This window comes from Neospora caninum, chromosome VI (genome assembly GCF_000208865.1).
Source record: "Neospora caninum Liverpool complete genome, chromosome VI".
Taxonomy (NCBI): domain Eukaryota; phylum Apicomplexa; class Conoidasida; order Eucoccidiorida; family Sarcocystidae; genus Neospora; species Neospora caninum.
The window spans coordinates 2,117,795-2,135,377 of record NC_018392.1 but is presented as its reverse complement, the minus strand read 5'-3'; the positions used below and the strand labels follow the sequence as shown (position 1 = coordinate 2,135,377).

Genomic DNA, 17,583 nt, shown 5'->3' with positions numbered 1-17,583 from the left:
AGCCATCATTCAACAGAACCGCGTTTCCAACCTCCAGTGCGAGGGCGGCGGCGCTCACCTACATGCACGAGATGCCTGGCGCGCGACGCAGAAAGCCAAGCGGCAAAGGGAGCGCGTGTGCGGGTTCGCCTGGAACGGCGCGGTGACTGAGAAAGGGACAGTGACCTGTACTAAGCAAGGCAGGGCGAAAGGAGAGGGCGAGACAAGAATGAATGGATTTGAGGGCAAAGGCTGGACACAGAAAACATCCAAAGCTGAGAAACTCTGAAGATCCGAAGCTGAGAGTCTGTGACTATCAATAAGCAGAAAAAAGCAGACAGCATGTGGCACGTATCTGCGAGGACTGTGTGTGGCGCGTGGGCTGCAACAATGGATTGGGCCCCTGCGCACGTGTCAAGGAGGCGTTGCCCATTGTTTTTTCCCGATCCACAGTGTCGAGGAAGACAGCTACACGGCCTCATGCGTCCCGCGTTCACCAACTAACGTAGACCAGCTCCTTGATGCTGATTTTGAATCGGCGGCGAATGATGATTCCTTCACATCGTGTTCGTCTACAGGTGTGTCCACTGGAAAAAGCCATAGATGAAGTGGTCTACGGAACAGACGCGTCTGGGACTCGAGGTGGTTTGTCTATGGAAATCTTCATGTTCGACGGTATGCTTGTAACATGATCACACCGAGCCGGTGTTTCATTCATTTCGAGGACATTCGACTGTCGTATACATCCGACTAGGTTGTTGGAGAAAGCTAGCTTCTTCTAGGAGAGCGGAGGAGACCAGCTGACCAAGGCTCATTGTCTGTGGTCCAGTTCAGGCTACATCTTCCCTGATGGATTCACGATTTCACCCTAGTTCCCACAAACGATCATTCTCCCGTTTGCATGTGCCGTCGGCACCCAATCCTGCCACGGTGTGTAACGAACCACGCACCTTGTCGAACTTGCCACAAAGAAAAGATGGAGAGGAGCGTGGCTGTTATGGCCAAAAATGCAGGGACTCCGTACCAATGCTTCGGCTGGATTCTACGTGCAGCGGCGTGCACCACAAACGTCAAGTCGTTCACTTCTGAAGCGCTTGCGTCAAGAGCTGCCACGATGGGGTTCGGCCGGCACCATCAGCGCCCCTTTTTTCTCCAGTCTTGCAGGATGTGTTAGTCTGTAGTGTAGAGGTGGAAGGTTGAGGACTAGTTGGATTCTCTGTTGGGGGTTGGAGCGTGTTGTCTACACAGGATGTGGGAGGAAAGGTGTTGATCCGTGTTGTCCGACTGGATCGCCATCCAGTGGCCCCACGAGAATGCAACACTGTGTGTGACCAACTCTGAGCTGCATTGTCTCTCGCTTCGGAGCCAACCTACGATCTCGTCACAGCAATATCTCAACTGCAGCGTCTCCTTTGCCGGCGGGGAAATCTACACCGGACATCAGCTGGTCAAAGAGCATTGCAACCCACCGGCCTATGACTACTCTTCGTCTCCCTTAGTATGAGGCCTAATCGATCAGAAACCTAGTATGTGAAGCACGCTATGGTGTGGAATACTGCAGGGGAAACTTGAGGGATATTTGACAGCCTCGCGCCGGTCGACCAATTGCTAACATGTTTGCCTCGGAGCTGAAGATGCAACCACTCATGCCACTACCCCCAAAGTGGAAGTGGGGTTTTTGGCTGACGGTTCAATCAGCTTATGTTGTTTAAAATAAGCAGTTCATTTTGACAGTGTAACGGCGCCCCCCAATACGAGTTCTTCCACTGCAGCAGTGGATATACACGACAGGCACTGCTTGTTGATTCATTTGAATAATCTCTGACTCCTTCCAGTGGGACGTCGTAGTATTGGCAAAAATTGAACCCTGTCTGGGAATGCCATAAGGTGCCTGGTCACGTTTATCCTATCCCTGCCCTCATTCAGAAGCTGGTGGACACGAGCGACGCTGTCAAAGCCAACAGAGCAGCTGACGGCGTCAATGTTCCGGCCGTAGAACAGTCAGCATCGGAGTGCACGACGATCGTTAAGTATTTCACTTCGGAAACATCTGAGTCTGAAAGCCTCCTCAAGCGACGGTGGACATCACCGTCAGTACCTTTGTTGTCCGGAGTGTCGACGAGTGTGCTGGGCTGCAGTATCGTTCCGACGGCAGGACTGTTTACTGTTTCTTGTTCTTCTGTGGCGGATGGAGCTGCCCTACTCGCCGATGTGGAAGATGCGGTAGTTTTCACATCTTGTGCGGCGAGGTCCTGCGCGGGGAGCTCACCAGAGGAACTCAACTGACTAGGAGTTTGGGCAGATTCTTCCTGCTTTGGTGTGGGGGGTGGTTGTTTCGCCACGGGGTCATCCAGGTTTTCCACTGTGACGGAGGAATCTTTGCGGCTGTCATCATACTCCTGGTAACTGGCCGCCATGACACCATCGCCACCAGCTTGTATTGGAGCTTTCTCTTCAGTTTGCTCTGGCCCAGGACGGCCTTCCGGAGTGCCTGGTACTCTCCCAGTTTCGGTGCCACCTGAGCCTCCACCGCCGGCGATACCATTTCCCGTTGAGGGGGTTTGGGATGTCGCTGGTCCTGTCGGTGCCGTTGTCGGAGACGACGTAGTTGTGCTTGTCGCCGTCGTGAACCGCACACAGAAGCTGACGCCCCCACTCAAATACTCATCAGGAGGATTCGTAAATGTGTAGTTCCCAACTTCTCCTGCAGCCACCTCCTCGGTCCCAGCCTCAGTTCCGGTACGGACCCATAATTCTTCCGAATAGCCAGGGAAGGCGTCCTTGTATGCGACTGTTTTTTCGAAGTTGCACTGCCCGTTCTCAAACACGTACGCGACGCTGTACTGTCCCGCCTCACTGTCGCCGGCGGTGTTCGGTGCCGGCAGGAGAGTCGCTTTGCCAGTCTCGTCGACAACACGGAGAGTGGCGGAAGGGCCGAGCGAGAACTCTCGTTGGCTGTTTTCTGTAATTCCCTCTTTGCCAATGGTAACGGTGAAATCTGGCTTTGGCTCTGATCCAGAGGCCTCAGACGCGGCGCAGGGCACCGCGGCAGCCAGGAGGAAAGCGAGCAGCACGATTTGGAGCGCGTGGCGTTCCATGTTGCATGTGTTATGGTCCACGTAGTAAAAAGAGGTTTGTGGGCCGTGAAACAAAACACGTTAATGTATCGTGGAACACGTCTCGAGCTGATTTCGGAACGTTTTTCAAACAACCATCAGCCCTCATCCGACACAATCGCTTCTGCAACCCCCAGTGCACGCAGGTCCGACCGGCCACACATGCACGAGATGCGCGCAGTGCTCGCCACCGGCAAAGAAAGGGAGCGCCACGTCCAACGTTGCCTGGGTCGGCTCGGGGACCGAGAGAGAGAGTGTGTGATCCTGCCTGTCAAAGGACGAAGAGAAAAGTACGCGATCTCGGACTGCATTTGATTGACGGCATTCACTGCCTAAACGCAAGTGCTGAAGGTGACACTTTTTTGTCGGGAGAAAAACAAACAGAGGATATGCAGCATGCATCTCGGATTGTGTGTGTGGCGCCGAAGGCAGCACCAACACGACGGCCACCTTCTCAGCTGTGAAGCGACTTATTCCCTTGACCCTATTCGAACTGAGTATGCGGAGAATGTCAACTTCAGGAGACCTCCCGTCCCGTGGCCTCCCCCAAACGTACATCACCGCATCAAAGACATGCCGAAACGCCGAAATTCTTTGGCCTCTTATCTTCATCATCAGCGCTGCTTGTGGAAAAAAGTCGTAGAAGAACAACGCTATGTTTCGTACATGTCATAGAAAGGTTTCGGAGTTATGGGCAGCCACAAAAAACGGCCAACACGTTTCCCTCTTGCCGGTGCCGGAGAAGACGTCGCAGTAACGCAGAGGACTCGTCCATGGCACGTGGATTTCTCGACTGGCACTTAAAACTGTGAGGCACACTTATTGGAGCTAGCGTGGTTCAGGAGTGCGAAGGGAGCTGGTGACACAGGCTTCTCGGCGGCTGCTGTAGAGATTCAGGTCATATCCTGCTTGGTGGATATACGAATGTAGTCTCGCTCCCGTCAACGCGGGTGCTACTGCTTTACCTGGGCCGCTGATCATGCGACAGTGTGACGCTGCCTGTGCATTCCCCTTCGTTCCTTGTTTAGAAGATGGCCAGGAGTGAGGCTGTCAAAGCCAACAGAGCAGCTGACAGCGTCAATGTTCCGGCCGTAGACCCGGAAGCAGCGGAGTGCACGACGATGGTCAGGTATTTCACTTCTGAAGCCTCTGTGCCAGAAAGCCGTCTCAAGCGAGCGTGGCTATCACCGTCAGCAGCTCTGTTCTCCGCATTCCCAACGACGGATGTGCTGGGCTCTATTGTCGGCTCGTCAGCTTGAGTACTCGATGGGGCCGCTGTGGCCAAGGAGACTGCGCTGTCTGCTGAAGGGGGGGATGTGGTGGCGGCGTCGTCTTGTGTGGGTTCTTGTTTAGGTGGGGTGTCACCGGTAGAAAGCGATACACTCGCAGGACCCGCCGACTCTGACTCGAGTGGGGCTGTTTGTACCTTGGGGGAAGCAGGCTCTCCTGCGGAGACGACGGGAGAGGCCCTGTTGTCCTTCTTGCCTGCTGAGTTGCCATCACCTACGCCGCCGGTCACCTGGCCTTCTCCGGCGACCTCGGGCCCCTGGCCTTCTCCGGCGCCCGCGGGCCCCTGTCCTTGCTGGGCGCCCCCTGGCAAGAGAGGTTGCAGTCCGCCTCCCACTGGAGATGACAAGTCTGAATTACTATCCGTGTGGGTTGACGAATCATCCGTTGCATCTACCGCTGTCGTTGACGTGGTCGTGGTGGTGGTTGTCGTCGATTGGGATGTCGTGAACCTCACACAGAAACTGACCCCTCCACTCAAATACTCATCAGGAGGATTCGTAAATGTGTAGTTCCCAACTTCTCCTGTACCCTCTTTCCCGGTCCCAGCCTCAGTTCCGGTACGGACCCATAATTGTTGCGAGTAGCCAGGGAAGGCGTCCTTGTATGCGACTGTTTTTTCGAAGTTGCACTGCCCGTTCTCAAACACGTACGCGACGCTGTACTGCCCCGCCTCACTGTCGCCGGCGGTGGTCGGAGCCGGCAGGAGAGTCGCTTTGCCGGTCTCGTCGACAACACGGAGAGTGGCGGAAGGGCCGAGCGAAAACTCCCGTCGGCTGTTTTCTGTAATTCCCTCTTTGCTAATGGTAACGGTGAAATCTGGCTCAGGCTCTGATCCAGAGGCCTCAGACGCGGCGCAGGGCACCGCGGCAGCCAGGAGGAAAGCGAGCAGCACGATTTGGAACGCGTGGCGTTCCATGTTGCATGTGTTACGGTCCAGTAATGAAAGCGACTTGTGGTCCGCTGAAAAGGCATGGAAATCTCATGTGAAATGCTGACCCTAAGCCGGTTTTAAAATTGGATTGAACAGTTTTCCATCCCCCATTCACCAGCATCGCGGTTAGAACCTCCAGTGTGCGGGCGGCGGCGCTCACCTACATGCACGAGATGCCTGGCGCGCGACGCAGAAAGCCAAGCGGCAAAGGGAGCGCGTGTGCGGGTTCGCCTGGATCGGCGCGATGACTGAGAAAGGGACAGTGACCCGTACTAAGCAAGGCAGGGCGAAAGGAGAGGGCGAGAAAGGGTTTCGTTAGTGTAGCGGCGGCTGCAGGAAACAAATGGTCTCGGAAGTAACCACTTGTCCGATGTGAGAGGAAATCCAACTACCTGGGACGTGTATCGGGGATTGTGTGCGGCCACAGGACAGCACGAACGAGGTGGCCGATTGCGCACCTGCTAAACGCCTTACTTTCTCAGCACTACGTGACGTGAGTGTGTAGCATGTTGAGTACACGAGCATCCAGGCGCCGATTCCCTACACACAAGCGTGCACTAGCGGGTCTCGTAGTGCCCCGCGTCTTTGTGACACAACGACGTTTCTGGTTCCTTCATCGCCATTTCGCACCAACCACAGAAAACAGTGGAAAAAGCCAAGAGTCGTGCCGAACTCGAAGAGACACGTCAACGTTTTAGACCGTCTCACGACGGACGGCACACTTCCCCTTCTTCTAAAGTCGAGTTCATGTCGCCTTGACGCAGACGACTCGCGCCCCCCATGTTTTTCGACTGTAATCTACAACGGTGTAGGGTGCATCTAATAGGTAGACCACTTCGGGAGTGAGGGAGCGGTCGGTGGCAGTCAGACCACATCCTGCTTCTGGGTATCCCAATTCCGTTTAGCTTCTGTCCGACGACGTGCCGTTGGGTGCACGGACCGGTGACCTTGCCACAGTGGACCAGTCCATGTTCATTCTCCCCTCTACCTCAACTAAAAGCTGGACAACACTGATGCTGTCATGGCCAAGACGGATGCTGCCACCAGAGACGTTCCGGCCGTAGAACCATAAGCCGCAGAGTGCACCACAATCGTCAAGTATTTCGCTTCTGAAGCCTCTGAGTCTGAAAGACGCCTCAAGCGAGCGTGGCCATCACCATCAGCACCTTTGTTGTCTGAGGACCCCAGGGATGCGCTTATCTCTAGTGTCGATAAGGGGGCAGGAGCAGTTGATGAACCTTTGGTGCCGGAGGGGAGGCTGCTGTCTGCCAGGGTGGGAGATGTAGTGATAACCATGTTTGGTGTGGTTTGCTCTTCGTTGGTGAGGTCGCTCGAAGAACGCGACGGGGTAGTAGCGATCGGAGACGATGTGTGCTCTGAGGCCACTTGATTCTCAGAGGAGCCTGCCACAGTGTGGTCTGGGACGGATCCACGGAGGCCGCTCTCCTCCTGTACGTGGCTGGGGCCTGCCGGGACGCCAGGGCGTTCTACTTCTTCTTCGACAGGGCGCTTGTCCTCCGTTTGTGCTTCTCCATCACTTCCATGTCCGTCCTGGTTGCCTGGGCCTGCGGCATTTCCAGAAGCTCCACCAAGTGTCGGGTCAGATGACGAACCGTCGGACGACGCAGAGGGCCGTACCGTGGTTGCCAAGGATGTCGTTATAGGTGACGGTGTTGTTGTGGAAGTTGCGGCGGGGTTTGTTGTGAACCGCACACAGAAACTGAACCCTCCACTCAAATACTCATCAGGAGGATTCGTAAATGTGTAGTTCCCAACTTCTCCTGTACCCTCTTCCCCGGTCCCAGCCTCAGTTCCGGTACGGACCCATAATTCTTCCGAATAGCCAGGGAAGGCGTCCTTGTATGCGACTGTTTTTTCGAAGTTGCACTGCCCGTTCTCAAACACGTACGCGACGCTGTACTGTCCCGCCTCACTGTCGCCGGCGGCGCCCGGAGCGGGCAGGAGAGTCGCTTTGCCGGTCTCGTCGACAACACGGAGAGTGGCGGAAGGGCCGAGCGAGAACTCCCGTTGGCTGTTTTCTGCAATTCCCTCTTTGCTAATGGTAACGGTGAAATCTGGTTCAGGCTCTGATCCAGAGGCCTCAGACGCGGCGCAGGGCACCGCGGCAGCCAGGAGGAAAGCGAGCAGCACGATTTGGAGCGCGTGGCGTTCTATGTTGCATGTGTTACGGTCCACGTAAGGAAGAGCGACTTGTGGTCCGCCGAAAACACATGGAACCGCGTGTGAAACGCAGACTCAAACCTGATTTTGAAAATAGCTTTAACAGCTTTCCAACGATCATTCAACTGAACCGCGTTTCGAACCTCGAGTGCACGAACCGCCTGGCACGCGCGATGCTCTGGCAAAGAGGAGGCGCGTGGGGCGGCGTTTGCCTCGACCGGGCGGGGCCTGAAAGGCGAAGGGTGACCTTGGCTGCCACGGGAGGAGACCGGACGACGATAATGGATTGTGTTGGTTTAGCAGCGATCACTCCTTTGCCAAAACGAGTGCAGTTAGCACCATCTCCGTAGAGAGGAAGAAACTAGAGAGAATTTGCGACAAGCATATGATATGGGAGTCAAAAGATCTGTTGCATGACTGAGATCGCCTTGTGTAACTGCCAAACCCTTTTTCCCCCGATCCTACCACAAAAGGTGTCGAGAAATCATTGCACTGCGCGCCAATAGGCGACTTGAAGTGAGCCCAAGTGTTTTTCCACAAAGGCTTTGAACCATTGTAAAAACGATTGCGACTACACCCGGCAGTGGCGAAGCGGCGCAAGGCCCAACGCCCGCGACGCCTGGCAAGCCATCCACTGGCAAAGAAGGGGAGCAAGAGTGCGAGCTCGCCTCTACAACTGGTTCGGAGACTGAGAGAGGGAGTGTGACCCTGGCCGCGAGCAGCGAAGAATGGAGGGCGATAATGGATTGCGTTGGCTTCACGGCAACGATGGCACCACAAGCGGACAGAACGCCAGACGCCATCGAGGACGAGAAGAAAAACAGATAACGTGCGGCGCGTATCTGGAATTGTGCGCGGCGGCAGGTCTGGAGCAGCACGATGACTGTCCGCGCCGTTGTTTAGCCTCTTGAACGCCGGATCCTACACGGCCACTGTGCCGAGAGTCTCCATAGGCGGAGACGATGCGTCCCCATCCCACAAGCAAACGTACACTCGAGCCTCTGAAACCGTTCAGAAACGACGTCTGCTGGAGACCTGTTCATCGTCTTTGTTGTCAGCACAGCCCATGGAAGAAGACGTATACGAGTCGAATGTTGACGCGGAAGCGTTTAGGACTGATGCTAGGGATATGGGCAACCTCATCACGGACCGCACATTCCTCGCTTGCTTACCGCCCAGCTCATATCACAGTCAGTTAGAGAACTCGTTGATTGCACTTGAGTCTTCTCGGTGCCTAATGCGGATTAGCTTGCTTGAATTAGCCAGATTTTTTTTATGAGTGCAAAAGGGGGCGGACGCTGCCACAAACTTATAGACGATGGTTTCCTCGGATTCGGGCCACATGCTGCTGGATATTCTATTTTTACATTCTCGCTGCCACGGGGGGGGGACTGTTTGCACGAGCCGGCCCCCCTGCCACAGCTTAATGGCCCACGCGCATTCTCCCCCTTCTCTCGATTAAAAGATGGCCAGGAGTGAGGCTGTCAATGCCATCACAGCACCTGACAGCGTCAATGTCCCGGCGGTAGAACCGGAAGCAGCGGAGTGCACGACGATGGTCAGGTATTTCTCTTCTGAAACCGTTGAGTCTGAAAGCCGCCTCAAGCGACTGGGGGCCTCACCACCAGTACCTGTTTTGTCTCCAGTCCCGACCGGTGTGCGTAGCTTTGTCGTTGTCTCGGAAGATTGAGAAGTTGCTGGTTGTTTTTCTGTGGCGGAGGAGGCTGCACTACCTGCCGAGGTGGTAGATGCAGAAACGTTGAGGTCTTTTGAGACTTGGTCTGCAACAGTTTCGTCACCCGATGAATGAGATAAACTAGAGGGATTCGCATATTCTGACTGCTTCGACCCTGTTTGACTTCCGGAGGACTCAGCCGCGGCTTTAGAAACCACCCGAACAGTCTCGGCATCATTCGCCTTTGCTTCAGCGGCTTCCTCGAGGCTCCCCTTTTCCTCTTCGCTGCCTGCGCCTGGCTCCAGCTCCGTATCACCTTCGATGACTTCCGATGGCTCCAGGGGGACTAGACCGCTTCCGGCACCTGTTGACGGCTCTCCGCTGCCAGTCGTCTCAGATGAGGAACCGGGCGACTTTGTAGAGCCTGCCGTCGTTGACGTGGTCGTGGTGGTGGTTGTCGTCGATTGGGATGTCGTGAACCTCACACAGAAACTGACCCCTCCACTCAAATACTCATCAGGAGGATTCGTAAATGTGTAGTTCCCAACATTTCCAGCACCCTCCTCCTCGTTCCCAGCCTCAGTTCCGGTACGGACCCATAATTGTTGCGAGTAGCCAGGGAAGGCGTCCTTGTATGCGACTGTTTTTTCGAAGTTGCACTGCCCGTTCTCAAACACGTACGCGACGCTGTACTGTCCCGCCTCACTTTCGGCGGCGGCGCTCGGAGCCGGCAGGAGAGTCGCTTTGCCGGTCTCGTCGACAACACGGAGAGTGGCGGAAGGCCCGAGCGAAAACTCCCGTTGGCTGTTTTCCCTAATTCCCTCTTTGCTAATGGTAACGGTGAAATCTGGTTCAGGCTCTGATCCAGAGGCCTCAGACGCGGCGCAGGGCACCGCGGCAGCCAGGAGGAAAGCGAGCAGCACGATTTGGAGCGCGTGGCGTTCCATGTTGCATGTGTTGCGGTCCCGTAATGAAAGCGACTTGTGGTCCACCGACAAGGCATGAAATCGCATGTGGAATGCAGACTGAAACCCGATTTTGAAAATGGATATAACAGCATCCCAGCCATCAATCGACAGAACCGCGTTTCGAACCTCCAGTGTGCGGGCGGCGGCGCTCACTTACATGCACGTTTTGCCTGGCGCGACACGCAGAGAGCCAAGCATCAAAGGGAGCGCGTGTACGGGTTCGCCTGGAATGGCGCGATGACTGAAAAAAGGCAGAGTGACCCGTACTAAGCAAGGCAGGGCGAAAGGAGAAGGCGAGACAAGGTTGAATGGATTTGAGGGCAAAGCCTGCACACAGAAAGGACCCGAAGCTGAGAGTCTGTGACTATCAATAAGCAGAAAAAAGCAGACAGCATGTGGCACGTATCCGCGAGGACTGTGTGTGGCGCGTGGGCTGCAACAATGGATTGGGCCCCTGCGCACGTGTCAAGGAGGCGTTGCCCATTGTTTTTTCCCGATCCACAGTGTCGAGGAAGACAGCTACACGGCCTCATGCGTCCCGCGTTCACCAACAAACGTAGACCAGCTCCTTGATGCTGATTTTGAATCGGCGGCGAATGATGATTCCTTCGTATCGTGTTCATCTACAGGTGTGTCCACTGGAAAAAGCCATAGATGAAGTGGTCTACGGAACAGAAGCGTCTGGGACTCGAGGGGGTCTATCGAAATCTTCATGTTCGACGGTACGCTTGTCGCTTGCTCACCGCGAGCTGGTGTTTCACTCATTTCGAGGACATTCGACTGTCGTATACATCCGACTACGTTGCTGGAAAAGGCTAGCTTCTTTCAGGAGAGCGGAGGAGATCTGCTGACCAAGGCTCATTGTCTGTGGTCCAGTTCAGGCTACATCTTCCCTGATGGATTCACGATTTCACCCTAGTTCCCACAAACGATCATTCTCCCGTTTGCATGTGCCGTCGGCACCCAATCCTGCCACGGTGTGTAACGAACCACGCACCTTGTCGAACTTGCCACAAAGAAAAGATGGAGAGGAGCGTGGCCGTTATGGCCACCAAATCAGGGACTCCGTACCAATGCTTCGGCTGGATTCTACGTGCAGCGGCGTGCACCACAAACGTCAAGTCGTTCACTTCTGAAGCGCTTGCGTCAAGAGCTGCCACGATGGGGTTCGGCCGGCACATCAGCGCCCCTTTTTTCTCCAGTCTTGCAGGATGTGTTAGTCTGTAGTGTAGAGGTGGAAGGTTGAGGACTAGTTGGATTCTCTGTTGGGGGTTGGAGCGTGTTGTCTACACAGGATGTGGGAGGAAAGGTGTTGATCCGTGTTGTCCGACTGGATCGCCATCCAGTGGCCCCACGCGAATGCAACACTGTGTGTGACCCACTCTGAGCTGCATTGTCTCTCGCTTCGGAGCCAACCTACGATCTCGTCACAGCCATATCTCAACTGCAGCGTCTCTTTTGCCGGCGGGGAAATCTACACCGGACATCAGCTGGTCAAAGAGCATTGCAACCCACCGGCCTATGACTACACTTTGCCTCCCTTAGTATGAGGCCTAATCGATCAGAAACCTAGTATGTGAAGCACGCTATGGTGTGGAATACTGCAGGGGAAACGTGAGGGAGATTTGACAGCCTCGCGCCGGTCGGCCAATTGCTAACATGCTTGCATTGAAGCTGAGGATGCAACCAGTCATGCCACTCCCCCCAAACTGGAAGTGGGGTTGGCGGCTGACGGTTCAATCAGCTTATGTTGTTCAAAATAAGCAGTTCATTTTGACAGTGTCACGGCGCCCCCCAAAACCGGTTTTTCCACTGCAGCAATGGATATACACGACAGGCACTGCTTGTTGATTCATTGAATAATCTCTGACTCCTTCCAGTGGGACGTCGTAGTATTGGCAAGAAATGAACCCTGTCTGGGAATGCCATAAGGTGCCTGGCCACTTTTATCCTACCCCTGCACTCAATTAGAAGCTGGACAGGATTGAGGCTGTCAAAGCCAACAAAGCAGCTGACAGCGTCAATGTTCCGGCCGTAGAACAGTCAGCATCGGAGTGCACGACGATCGTTAAGTATTTCACTTCGGAAACATCTGAGTCAGAAAGCCTCCTCAAGCGACTGTGAACATCACTGTCAGTACCTTTGTTGTCCGGAGTGTCGACGAGTGTGCTGGGCTGCAGTATCGTTCCGACGGCAGGACTGTTTACTGTTTCTTGTTCTTCTGTGGCGGATGGAGCTGCCCTACTCGCCGATGTGGAAGATGCGGTAGTTTTCACATCTTGTGCGGCGAGGTCCTGCGCGGGGAGCTCACCGGAGGAACTCGACTGACTAGGAGTTTGGACAGACTCTTCCTGCTTTGGGGTTGCTTGTTTCGCCACGGGGACATCCAGGTTTTCCACTGTGACGGAGGAATCTTTGCGGCTGTCGTCATACTCCTGGTAACTGGCCGCCATGATACCATCGCCAGCAGCTTGTATTGTAGGTTCCTCTTCAGTTTCCTGTAGCTCAGGACTCTTCTCCGGATCGCCTGGTACTCCCGGTGTTTGGGTACCAGCTGAGCCTCCACCGCCGGCGTTACCATTTCCCGTTGAGGGGGTTTGGGGTGTCGCTGGCACTGTCGGTGCCGTTGTCGGAGACGACGTAGTTGTGCTTGTCGCCGTCGTGAACCTCACACAGAAACTGCCCCCTCCACTCAAATACTCATCAGGAGGATTCGTAAATGTGTAGTTCCCAACTTCTCCTGTACCCTCTTCCCCGGTCCCAGCCTCAGTTCCGGTACGGACCCATAATTCTTCCGAATAGCCAGGGAAGGCGTCCTTGTATGCGACTGTTTTTTCGAAGTTGCACTGCCCGTTCTCAAACACGTACGCGACGCTGTACTGCCCCGCCTCACTTTCGGCGGCGGCGCTCGGAGCCGGCAGGAGAGTCGCTTTGCCGGTCTCGTCGACAACACGGAGAGTGGCGGAAGGGCCGAGCGAAAACTCCCGTCGGCTGTTTTCTGTAATTCCCTCTTTGCCAATGGTAACGGTGAAATCTGGCTCAGGCTCTGATCCAGAGGCCTCAGACGTGGCGCAGGGCACCGCGGCAGCCAGGAGCAAAGCGAGCAGCACGATTTGGAGCGCGTGGCGTTCCATGTTGCATGTGTTACGGTCCAGTAGTGAAAGCGACTTGTGGCGCACAAAAAGGGAATGAAATCGCATGTGGAATGTAGACCCAAAGCCGGTTTTAAAATTGGATTGAACAGCTTTCCATCCCCCATTCACCAGCATCGCGGTTAGAACCTCCAGTGTGCGGGCGGCGGCGCTCACTTACATGCACGTTTTGCCTGGCGCGACACGCAGAGAGCCAAGCATCAAAGGGAGCGCGTGTACGGGTTCGCCTGGAATGGCGCGATGACTGAAAAAAGGCAGAGTGACCCGTACTAAGCAAGGCAGGGCGAAAGGAGAAGGCGAGACAAGGTTGAATGGATTTGAGGGCAAAGCCTGCACACAGAAAGGACCCGAAGCTGGGAGTCTGTGACTATCAATAAGCAGAAAAAAGCAGACAGCATGTGGCACGTATCTGCGAGGACTGTGTGTGGCGCGTGGGCTGCAACAATGGATTGGGCCCCTGCGCACGTGTCAAGGAGGCGTTGCCCATTGTTTTTTCCCGATCCACAGTGTCGAGGAAGACAGCTACACGGCCTCATGCGTCCCGCGTTCACCAACAAACGTAGACCAGCTCCTTGATGCTGATTTTGAATCGGCGGCGAATGATGATTCCTTCACATCGTGTTCATCTACAGGTGTGTCCACTGGAAAAAGCCATAGATGAAGTGATCTACGGAACAGAAGCGTCTGGGACTCGAGGTGGGTCTATCGAAATCTTCATGTTTGACGGTATGCTTGTAACATGATCACACCGAGCTGGTGTTTCATTCATTTCGAGGACATTCGACTGTCGTATACATCCGACTAGGTTGTTGGAGAAAGCTAGCTTCTTCCAGGAGAGCGTAGGAGACCAGCTGACCAAGGCTCATTGTCTGTGGTCCAGTTCAGGCTACATCTTCCCTGATGGATTCACGATTTCACCCTAGTTCCCACAAACGATCATTCTCCCGTTTGCATGTGCCGTCGGCACCCAATCCTGCCACGGTGTGTAACGAACCACGCACCTTGTCGAACTTGCCACAAAGAAAAGATGGAGAGGAGCGTGGCTGTTATGGCCAAAAATGCAGGGACTCCGTACCAATGTTTCGGCTGGATTCTACGTGCAGCGGCGTGCACCACAAACGTCAAGTCGTTCACTTCTGAGGCGCTTGCGTCAAGAGCTGCCACGATGGGGTTCGGCCGGCACATCAGCGCCCCTTTTTTCTCCAGTCTTGCAGGATGTGTTAGTCTGTAGTGTAGAGGTGGAAGGTTGAGGACTAGTTGGATTCTCTGTTGGGGGTTGGAGCGTGTTGTCTACACAGGATGTGGGAGGAAAGGTGTTGATCCGTGTTGTCCGACTGGATCGCCATCCAGTGGCCCCACGCGAATGCAACACTGTGTGTGACCAACTCTGAGCTGCATTGTCTCTCGCTTCGGAGCCAACCTACGATCTCGTCACAGCAATATCTCAACTGCAGCGTCTCCTTTGCCGGCGGGGAAATCTACACCGGACATCAGCTGGTCAAAGAGCATTGCAACCCACCGGCCTATGACTACACTTTGCCTCCCTTAGTATGAGGCCTAATCGATCAGAAACCTAGTATGTGAAGCGCGCTATGGTGTGGAATACTGCAGGGGAAACGTGAGGGAGATTTGACAGCCTCGCGCCGGTCGGCCAATTGCTAACATGCTTGCATCGAAGCTGAAGATGCAACCGCTCATGCCAGTCCCCCCCAACTGGAAGTGGGGTTGGCGGCTGACGGTTCAATCAGCTTATGTTGTTTAAAATAAGCAGTTCATTTTGACGGTGTCACGGCGCCCCCCAAAACCGGTTTTTCCATTGCAGCAGTGGATATACACGACAGGCACTGCTTGTTGATTCATTGAATAATCTCTGACTCCTTCCAGTGGGACGTCGTAGTATTGGCAAGAAATGAACCCTGTCTGGGAATGCCATAAGGTGCCTGGCCACTTTTATCCTGCCCCTGCACTCAATTAGAAGCTGGACAGGATTGAGGCTGTCAAAGCCAACAGAGCAGCTGACAGCGTCAATGTTCCAGCCGTAGAACAGTCAGCATCGGAGTGCACGACGATCGTTAAGTATTTCACTTCGGAAACATCTGAGTCTGAAAGCCTCCTCAAGCGACTGTGGACATCACCGTCAGTACCTTTGTTGTCCGGAGTGTCGACGAGTGTGCTGGGCGGCAGTATCGTTCCGACGGCAGGACTGTTTACTGTTTCTTGTTCTTCTGTGGCGGATGGAGCTGCCCTACTCGCCGATGTGGAAGATGCGGTAGTTTTCACATCTTGTGCGGCGAGGTCCTGCGCGGGGAGCTCACCGGGGGAACTCGACTGACTAGGAGTTTGGGCAGATTCTTCCTGCTTTGGTGTGGGGGATGGTTGTTTCGCCACGGGGACATCCACGTTTTCCACTGTGATGGGGGCATCTCCTCGGTCCTCACCATGGTGGTAATAAAATGCTTCAGCGGCGCTGCGCACTTTCTCTTCTGCTGAAGCACCCTCTGCCTCTTCTTCGTGATTTTGGGATCCCTGGGAGCCACCATGTGAGGCTTCTGGACTCTGGGCGGTGGACGATTCTCCAGAAGATTCGGAGCCAGGGGGTGAGCCGACCGCGGATGTAGATGCATTTGTCTTTGTCGCTTGTGTGTCTGTCGTCGTTGGCGTGGTGGTGGTTGTCGTCGATTGGGATGTCGTGAACCTCACGCAGAAACTGCCCCCTCCACTCAAATACTCATCAGGAGGATTCGTAAATGTGTAGTTCCCAACTTCTCCTGCAACCACCTCCTCGGTCCCAGCCTCAGTTCCGGTACGGACCCATAATTGTTGCGAGTAGCCAGGGAAGGCGTCCTTGTATGCGACTGTTTTTTCGAAGTTGCACTGCCCGTTCTCAAACACGTACGCGACGCTGTACTGTCCCGCCTCACCTTCGGCGGCGGCGCTCGGAGCGGGCAGGAGAGTCGCTTTGCCGGTCTCGTCGACAACGCGGAGAGTGGCGGAAGGGCCGAGCGAGAACTCCCGTTGGCTGTTTTCTGTAATTCCCTCTTTGCTAATGGTAACGGTGAAATCTGGCTCAGGCTCTGATCCAGAGGCCTCAGACGCGGCGCAGGGCACCGCGGCAGCCAGGAGGAAAGCGAGCAGCACGATTTGGAGCGCGTGGCGTTCCATGTTGCGTGTGTTAGGTCCACGTAATGAAAGCGACTTGTGGTCCACCGAAAACATATGAAATCGCATGTGACATGCAGACTCAAAAACTATCGAAAAAATAGCTTTAAAAGCTTCCCAGCCATCAATCAACAGAACTGCGTGTCGAACCTCGGGTGCACGAACCGCCTGGCACGCGCGATGCACTGGCAAAGAGGAGGCGCGTGGGGCGGCGTTCGCCTCGACCGGGCGGGGCCTGAAAGGCGAAGGGTGACCTTGGCTGCCACGGGAGGAGAACGGACGACGATAATGGATTGTGTCGGTTTAGCAGCAACCAGGGTAAAGCAGGAGGGTCCGAAAGTTCCAGTTGGTCTCCATGAGCAGAGAAAGAAGACAACATGCGGCAGGTGTGTGGGATTGTGTGGCCCCCGTGGTTTGTACTAACGCGAAGACTGCCTCGCTATCTGTGACGCGCTGTATTTCCTCGATCGTACCCGGCCTGAGCACGTTTTTAACGTTTTCGTTTCATTATGTACTCAGGGCCTGCAAGACGAATCCGGTAACAACGGAGGATATCAATTCCAAAGGCCGCCGCGCCCACATTCCTCACGCAAAAATACACCAGCACATCGAAGGCCGTTCGGTTTTATCGCATGGCCACCCTTTCATCTTCTTCGTTAACCTGCTCAAAAACAAAGTGGACGAATCACACCATGGTGCAGAAAAAATCGAGGGCAGAAGTTAGGTCTGTAGACAAACTCATGCAAGACGATACGTGTCTCGCATGGTGACTCTCAGCTGGAGCCCCAGTCTAAAATATATTACCGAGTATCAACTTAGATGCACAGATGGACATAATTAATCACACTCGGAGGACGGGTCGACTGGTTGTGGACTCTTCGACTGGGGTCTGCGTAGAATTAGGTTTCTCCAAGCAGCTGGCCCTTGGTCGGGAGTGAAGGGATTCTGCTGGCGCGGAGTTCTCCTCGCGGCTGTAGAGGGTTTCCGGCCGCCTTCCCGTGGCTGCAGTTCCACATGCATTCGAATTCCGCCAAAGCTCCTTGCCATTGGCAGCTTCTCCGGACGCCCGTGAAAGCGATGGAGACACCTGCGCCACCGCACTCCGTGAACTAAACAGGAAATCTCCCCGTCG

At 54.8% G+C, this 17,583-nt stretch overlaps 5 protein-coding genes and 1 pseudogene across 5 annotated transcripts, besides 1 other annotated feature; all 6 read right to left on the bottom strand.

Annotated features, from left to right (window-relative positions):
* Window positions 1–1,901: 1,901 nt before the first annotated feature.
* On the bottom strand, window positions 1,902–3,077 carry NCLIV_017930 (uncharacterized protein; the record flags this gene model as incomplete). The annotated part of the gene is made up of 1 exon (XM_003881985.1): window positions 1,902–3,077. The coding sequence occupies one exon, from the start codon at window positions 3,075–3,077 to the stop codon at window positions 1,902–1,904; it is 1,176 nt and encodes a 391-aa protein (XP_003882034.1).
* Window positions 3,078–4,119: 1,042 nt separating this feature from the next.
* NCLIV_017920 (uncharacterized protein) lies at window positions 4,120–5,301 on the bottom strand (the record flags this gene model as incomplete). Its single annotated transcript, XM_003881984.1, has 1 exon — window positions 4,120–5,301. The coding sequence occupies one exon, from the start codon at window positions 5,299–5,301 to the stop codon at window positions 4,120–4,122; it is 1,182 nt and encodes a 393-aa protein (XP_003882033.1).
* A 1,008-nt stretch (window positions 5,302–6,309) lies between these two features.
* NCLIV_017911 lies at window positions 6,310–7,494 on the bottom strand (annotated as a pseudogene).
* Window positions 6,310–7,494: a sequence feature.
* Window positions 7,495–8,955: 1,461 nt separating this feature from the next.
* On the bottom strand, window positions 8,956–10,185 carry NCLIV_017910 (uncharacterized protein; the record flags this gene model as incomplete). The annotated part of the gene is made up of 1 exon (XM_003881983.1): window positions 8,956–10,185. The coding sequence occupies one exon, from the start codon at window positions 10,183–10,185 to the stop codon at window positions 8,956–8,958; it is 1,230 nt and encodes a 409-aa protein (XP_003882032.1).
* Window positions 10,186–12,107: 1,922 nt separating this feature from the next.
* NCLIV_017900 (uncharacterized protein) lies at window positions 12,108–13,340 on the bottom strand (the record flags this gene model as incomplete). The annotated part of the gene is made up of 1 exon (XM_003881982.1): window positions 12,108–13,340. The coding sequence occupies one exon, from the start codon at window positions 13,338–13,340 to the stop codon at window positions 12,108–12,110; it is 1,233 nt and encodes a 410-aa protein (XP_003882031.1).
* Window positions 13,341–15,263: 1,923 nt separating this feature from the next.
* On the bottom strand, window positions 15,264–16,520 carry NCLIV_017890 (uncharacterized protein; the record flags this gene model as incomplete). Its single annotated transcript, XM_003881981.1, has 1 exon — window positions 15,264–16,520. One exon carries the CDS (start codon window positions 16,518–16,520, stop codon window positions 15,264–15,266), a length of 1,257 nt encoding a protein of 418 aa, XP_003882030.1.
* Between the last annotated feature and the right edge of the window lie 1,063 nt (window positions 16,521–17,583).